This window comes from Equus quagga, unplaced genomic scaffold (genome assembly GCF_021613505.1).
Source record: "Equus quagga isolate Etosha38 unplaced genomic scaffold, UCLA_HA_Equagga_1.0 HiC_scaffold_8513_RagTag, whole genome shotgun sequence".
In the NCBI taxonomy this organism is placed as follows: domain Eukaryota; kingdom Metazoa; phylum Chordata; class Mammalia; order Perissodactyla; family Equidae; genus Equus; species Equus quagga.
This window is the reverse complement of record NW_025794791.1, coordinates 1-7037: the sequence shown is the minus strand read 5'-3', so window position 1 is coordinate 7037 and position 7037 is coordinate 1. Positions and strand designations below refer to the sequence as shown.

Below are 7037 nucleotides of genomic sequence, written 5' to 3'. Positions count from 1 at the left end.
TCCCTGCAGCCTTGTTCAGAACAGCCAAGATATTGAGACCACCTGTGTCCATCAATAGATGACTGGGTGAAGGAGATGTGGGGCATATACATACAATGGAATGCTATTCAGCCGTGAGAAAGAAGGAAATCTTGCCTGTTGCAACAACATGATGGAGCTTGAGGGCATTATGGTAAGTGAGATGAGCCAGAGAGACAAAAACAATAGTGCATGGTATCCCTTATACATGGAATCGAAAATAAATTAATAAATAAGGCAAAGTGGGTGAAACAGAGAGTAGAAAAGTGGTGGCCAGGGGCTGGGGGGAGGGGAAATGGGGAGAGGTTGGTCAAAGGGCACAAACTTTCAGCAATGAGATGAACAAGGTCTGAGGATCGAACGTATAACATGGTGACTACAGTTGATAACACTGTATTGAATAATTGAAATTTGCGGAGAGAATAGAATTTAAATGTCCTCACCAAAAAGAAAACAAAGATATCTAGGTGAGGTGATGGCTGTGTTAACTACCGAGATGGGGGGAGTCTTTTCACAATGTATCTATCAATGTGTGTATCAACATATATGTCAAATCACCAGAAAGTAAGCCTTAAACATCTTACGATTTTCTATGTCAATAATGCCTCAACGAAGCTGAAATTTTTTAAAAAACCTTAGGACCTTTATATAGTCTTTTGACAGTTGAGAGGAACACAATTCAGGCTGAGGGCAGTGCTCCCATCTCACAGGGCTTGTTCCTCTCCCACAGAGGTCTCGTTAGGCGTCTCTGGAGAAGGGCCCCTCTCCCCTGATCCCATTTCTGCAGCTGGGTGGTCTACAGGGAGCCCCTCTGACACTCTGCTAGCTGGCCTTGTCCATCTTGGTCTCACAGACCCAGTGGAATGGCCTCTGGCAGGCATTGTCATTCCACGTGCCATCCGGGTTGAAGTGGACACAGTCCTCACCTGGGCCCAGCCCATGTCCATCCCAGTCATCTGGCTGGCTTGGACTCCAGTTCCTGAGGGGAGAGGACAACAGCAACTAGAAAGGTCAGGTGGCACAGAATCTAAGTCTGAGAAGGGGGTGTGGGTCAGATCAGGGGAGCAGAGCTGAAGGAGGAGGTAGGACACAGAAAGCCAGGGTGTACTCACTGGAAGTTGGTCTTGTAGTCTGTCCCATCCACCCATTTCCAGACTCCTGTAGGATCACTGAGCCCCATCCAGGTGAATGAGGAGCCTGTATGTTCCTGGACAAAATCCTGGGACAATGAAGGGCAATGGTGACTTCTCCCCATCTCCTTGGACTAGCAGTTCTAACCTTTAGCTGTTCGTTAAAGCAGTTGAGATTTGGGACATTTATGACAGTGCCCAGGCCCATTGGGTCTCTGAGAGTGGGGCTCAGAGGGCAGTGGTTTTAAAGCTCCCCAGGTGATTGCAATGTGCAGCCAAGTGTGGTAACCATTTCCTTACAGGGGACACGTCCTTGGGGCTGAGCACCAGGGGCCCTCACCTGCTCCTCTCTGGAGTTGATGACCACGAGGTGGGCGTTCTGCAGCTGGCACTGCTTCTCAGCCTCGGGCCAGGGCTTCTTAGAGCGAGAGAACCAGTAGCAGCTGCCTTCATGCTCCAGCCAGTTAAGGGGGCAGCAGGCCCTGGCAGAGCCTAGGGGGCCGGGAGAGGTGGGGGGGGGGGCGCTGAGATGCTGCCCAGTGGGACTCTGGCAGCAAAGGAGTCAGGCACGCCCCCAACACCCCTCACCATTGCTCTTGAGGGCAGCCGCCTGGCAAGTCAGGGCTGTCAGGTCTTTGGCCAGCTGCTGGACTAGGAGGCGTATTTCAGCATAATCTGGGACACACACAGGGGGGCATTGGGGACAGTGCCCTGGGTGTGGACTCTGCTCCCTGAGTCCAGGAGGCCAGATTTCACTGCACGGGCCCCGCCTCGGAACCTCCCTGCCCTCCCCACGCGGCATGCCCAGGTGATGGGAGCAGGGGCCTGACCTGCTTTGAGTGTCTGCTGCTCCTCCTCCAGCTTCTTCTCCAGGGAAAACACCTTGTCGTTCATGCTACGGGCTGGACGGGAGGGCGCTCAGCACCTCGAGTGGCTCCCCCACCTTGTCCTGGGGCCAGCCCTGCCCTCCCACACACTCCTGCAGAGTCTCACCTGCTTGCAGTTCCTGCCTGAGATTCCCCACCCCTGCTTTCAGAGGTGTTATCGTCTTTTGCAAACTGTCGCCTGGAGGACATGGGGACTCAGTGCTGCAGAGTCAGCTCGCACCCCCTCCTTCACCGCACCCCACCCCAGTCCAGAGCCCCTTCCACGCCAGCCTCACCCTGGGATATCAGGGACTTGACCTGAAGCTCAGTTTGTGATGTGGAGTTGTTCAGGGTCACCAGGTCCCTCTGAAACGTGGAATCTGACAAGGCGGATGGGACAATCAGGGCGAAGATTATCAGGCCCCCTCTGAGCAACACTGAGCAGGCACTTGACACACACTGTCTCCTTGGTTCCTCGCAACAACCCCCACAAAGGGACAGACACTGTTGTTCTCCAGTATTGCCAATGGGCAAACCAAGGACTAGAGAGGTTCCGTAATCTGACCACATCACCCAGCTAATAAGTGACAGAGCCAGCAGCCAGCCTTATCCATCTCTAACTCCGTCCCTGCCCCCACCAATGCAGCCCTTATTTCTCTCTTCCCTGCCCACCCTGTGACTCTCACTTTGGGATCCGATCGCACAGACGCCGACCAGCAGCATGAGGCTGAGGCCCAGGGAGAGCAGCAGGAGGCGGGAGCTGGAACAGACTGGCTGCAGGAAGGGCTGGAGGGGAGGCAGCCCTGCAAGAGGAGAGAGGGCGTCAGGACAAGGAGGGTCCCAGAGAGACCCAGAGAGACAGGGGAGGAGGAGAGGGCCTCAGGGCCTGTCAGGGATCAAGGCTGGAGCCTTAATGCTCAGCGTGGAAGGGGGCTGCACAAGGAGGATTGTGGGATGGGGGATGCCCCGGCATCTGACCCAGCATGGACCAGCACAAGTACCCAGCCACACAGGCCCCTCATACCACTGGGGACAAATGTACACAAGGACACAGGGTCTCAAGATGATGGTGATGTGTAAAGTCCTAGCATCAGAGCTGGCAGAGGTGGCAGGAGGACCCAGGGAGTTTGGGGCTGCCAGGCCCACAGCACCTCACGCTCATCTCTACTACCCGGGTAGCAAATGGCTTTCCCTTCCAAACCCAATCACTCATTCCCACACCAGGGCCAACCCAGAGCACAGAAGCCAGGCCCGCTGTGGTCTTCCCTGTGCTTGTCTTCCTGAGGACCCTGAATCCTCTTCATACTGTGGCTTCCGGTGGCTGGGGCCCCACCACCTCAGATTTGGGGACCCACCAGTGCACATGGTAGAGGCACAGACATCACATCACAGCAGAAATCCTTCTAAACGTATTAAGGAGGTATTTTAGGAGAGACCATTTCTCCTTTCCTCTTACCAATTCTAAGCCCCGGGCTTTGGTTCTCACTCTCCGAGTCCTGAAAGTTTTCATAATTCACTGGCATGCTGGCACCAACACGACCACCGAGGCTGTCAGAGCTGAAATGGAGGCAGGGCCAGTGGCCAGGCTGGGGCAGGAGCTGGGGCAAAGGGGCAGGCTGGGACTACGTTGGAGCTGAGGTCAGGGCCAGAGCTGAGGTAAGAGATGAGCTTGGGCTTGAGAAGGAGTCCAGGGTCAGGGCCTGCAATGGGAAGGGGCCTGGCCTTGCAGCTGAGGTTGAAGGTGGGGTCAGGAGCAGGCCTTGGGCTGGGGTTGGGTTGAGTTTGGGATTAAGGTGGAGGGAAGGTTGGAGCTAAATATATCGCTAGGACAGGGCCTAACAGCGGGGTTGCAGGGCAGGTTGTGTGTCTTCCTAGGATTGGGGTCAGTACTCCTGTGGGAGCCACGGATGGAGCTGGGCCTAAGCTTGGTGCTGAAACTGCGAATACAATATGGTTGAAGGTCCATCTTGTGTTGGGGCTGGTGTTAAAATACAAGTTGACTCTGGGGTTGAAGCTGTGGTTGGGTTTAAAGAAGGGGCTGGGATTTGTATGGGGGTGGGGCTGCGTCTGGGACTATTGCTGAGGACAGGGCTGGAATTGGGCTAGACATGGGGCTGAGTTTGAGTCTCAGTTTGTGACTGAGGTTTGGCTGCCATACTTGATTCTGAATCCAGGGGAGGGAAGAAAATAAGATCCTCGCTTGGTCATTATCCCCATGCTGCCCCTTTCTATTTTTCCCATTCAGTCCCACCTAGGACCCACAGTCCCCCTCCTGGCTTTCTCTAACATCCTCCCTGTCCCCTTGGTCTCAACTGTGTCCCCAGCCCCGTTACCTGTGGAAAGCCTGCAGGCTGGGATCCTTGGGTTCTTTGTGCAGCGATGACCAGAGCTGGAAAAAACTAAATCCTGGAGAGTTGGGGGTAGAGGTGGCCAAAGGATGAGTCACATATGTGAGCAGAGTCCTGCTGGTCTTCGTGTCTGAAAGCCCAGGGGTCTATGAGCTGGGATCTTCTGTTTTCTCGACTTGGGGAAGTCAATAATAAGGAGAAGGAATTAAAATCGGAACAGGGGCAGCGATTGTGTGTGTGGAGGAGTTGGACGTGCGGTCAGCTTGGCTCTCCTCCTCTTCTGCTTCTTTTAAGTTCCCCTGACTTCCTCAATTTTACCATTTGGGAGAGGGGAGTCAGACCAGAAGGGACCAGAAGGAAACCCAATGTGTTGTTTCTCCTTTGGCCCTCACTCCCTTTCACTTCCTGCCTCAGGATTTCCCAGAATTTTTGGTGTCAAAGCATTGCACACTGAAATCCAGAGCAGCCCATTTCTCTGGTCTTGCTCCATCTTGACCCAAGTTCCTGGCATCTGAGCTTCCTCTGGGTCTCAGCCATTAAGCTTCCCAGCTTGGCCGAGCTCCCTCACCCAACCCAGGAGGGAAGAGGATGATGGAGAGTAGGATTCCCGGTCTGAACGGAAGAGGAGGAGCCATGCAAAGGAGGAAAATTTGTGGAGCATCGAATCTGTGACGGAGACTGCACAGATACTGACCACACACTAACCATTCACTCCCATGAGAAACTCAGGAGGCATTTTGGGTGATGGACTCAGGCTCAGGGCCACTGTGTGACTTGCCCAAGATCACACACCTGGTAAGAGAAAGAGCCCAAATTCCAGCCCAGTGCTGCCCACCACCCTAGCCTGGCCTGATTCTCTCCCCGTGCACTGTCTTCACGAAAGGGATTCGATTCAATCCAGTAAACCCTGGAAATCCCCCTAAGGGGGCTGCCCTGAATTTCTACACACATCCTTTTCCTAGGAGGAAACTTTGTGTCTTAAAAGGGGAAGAAGGAGAGCAAACACGTTTTAGATTACATTTTCTAATTAAATGGGATTGTCTTCTGCTACTTACTTTTTTCATTCAGTTAATGCATCAGGAACATTTCTTCACCTCAGTTCATAAAATGTCCTTTATTCGTTTCCTATCTTTATCTCATTCCATGCATGCCATAATTTACCTGTTAAGCATTTCCCTATTGATAGACATTTAGGTTGTTTCCAGTTTTGTTTTGCTTGCTGTCATTTATGTTGATTAGCATTTGTCACAGGTTGGGTTTTTGGAAGCCAACACTTAGACTGTATTTTGGGGGCAAGCTATGTATGAGGGACCAGCCCCTGCTAAGGAAGGGGGAAGAAGGAGGAGAGGGCAGAGGGAGAAGTTAAACAGCGGTGGAGACCTCACAGAGCTTCAGCCAGTCCACCAGGGGGTTCTGGGAGTTCAAACAGCATAGCCTGTGGGAGCTGTCCAGCACGGGACCGAACCAGGCCTTTATAAGCCCCATGGCTCAGTCACCAGATGCCGGCCACCCCAGCAGGGGCAGAACCTCAGGGGACGTGGCTGTCTGCACAGGTCACACTCCCCACAGCGGGGCACCAAGTCCTTCCTGAAAAGGGGATTCTGGGTAGCTCATCACTGCGTCTACCTCAGTATTGCATCGGATTCATACATTAATTTCGGAATAATCAACACTTTTGCATGTTAAACCTTTCCCACAGAGAACATGGTGTGCATCTCCATTTACCCAGCAGAACAAAATTAAAAGCAAAAGTTACGTAGGTCCACATAAACTGATGGGGGAAATAAACCTGCTGTGACGGGTTTGCAATATTATTGGTGTTGCTTTAATATTCTATTTTTGACAGTTTTATAATAAATCCCTTTCTCGTTCCTCTCCAGTCTTTAATCCAGTAAAATATCCTTTCAATATTTATGTTCTCACTGATCCTTAAATATTCAGGGGAAAATACACTTACTAAATCTTTTTACTTTTAACGGCAATGGGATTCTTTGCATACACTCGATGAGATTATGCCCTGCTTTTTACCAGAATGTAGTCTGAAAATTCAATCGTGCCATAAAAAATTCTTTGAGTTTGCTGAAGTCTCACATCACAAAATACATGTTATTCAGTCACGAATTTTAAGTCCATCATTAAGGACAAAGGTGCCTACAAAGCGCACCTAGGAAGGCAGTCTGGTACCTGTTCCCTGGAAAGGAGACCATTTCCTGATGGACCAGGAACTTTAGCAGATTTGGAGGACCTTGGGAAAGTAGACTTCACCCACATTTACAGGTACCACAGGCAAAAGCTGCTGGAAATAAATTCCTTGGTGTGCTTTTATAGCCTTAGTATAGAAGACATGTAATCTTTCTTAAATCTCTGAAGTGATAGAGTCCTTGAAATAAAATATATGTAAATAGAATACACATGAATGAATCAGAGCAAAACACAAGGAGACAAGGATGGGTGGGTTGGTTGGTTGGTTGGTTGGTTAGTTGGTTGGTTTTGGTGATGAAGAACAATCGTTGTAAGTTCTTTATCCTCACAAAGTGGGGCTGATAAGAAAACCTTGGAGAAGAACAAAAATATTGATACCAACCCTCATATCAGTTTCCCACATTAAACCCAGCATATATGGGGTTAAAACCAAAACACTCATTCCCTGCTTACTCTCTGCCTTCCTGGCTCCA

General features: G+C 51.2%; 1 protein-coding gene across 1 annotated transcript; it reads right to left on the bottom strand.

The window, feature by feature from the left end:
• Positions 1–6: 6 nt before the first annotated feature.
• On the bottom strand, positions 7–4999 carry LOC124232609 (C-type lectin domain family 10 member A-like). The gene is made up of 10 exons (XM_046649558.1): positions 4348–4999; positions 3471–3571; positions 2701–2817; positions 2311–2394; positions 2142–2213; positions 1979–2050; positions 1737–1823; positions 1489–1640; positions 1131–1237; positions 7–997 (listed from the first exon to the last, which is right to left on the bottom strand). The coding sequence occupies exons 2-10, from the start codon at positions 3535–3537 to the stop codon at positions 841–843; spliced, it is 915 nt and encodes a 304-aa protein (XP_046505514.1). The 5' UTR covers positions 3538–3571; positions 4348–4999; the 3' UTR covers positions 7–840.
• Positions 5000–7037: the final 2038 nt, after the last annotated feature.

What these genes read in the sequence shown, in the direction of transcription:
- LOC124232609 (XM_046649558.1), bottom strand. Translation starts at nt 3,537, where the DNA reads ATGCCAGTGAATTATGAAAACTTTCAGGACTCGGAGAGTGAGAACCAA. An exon ending in AAGCCCGGGGCTTAGAATTG is followed by an intron (nt 2,818 to 3,470) that starts GTAAGAGGAAAG and finishes CTCCTCTTGCAG; the next exon opens with GGCTGCCTCCCCTCCAGCCC. An exon ending in CAGGCAGGAACTGCAAGCAG is followed by an intron (nt 2,051 to 2,141) that starts GTGAGACTCTGC and finishes CCTCCCGTCCAG; the next exon opens with CCCGTAGCATGAACGACAAG.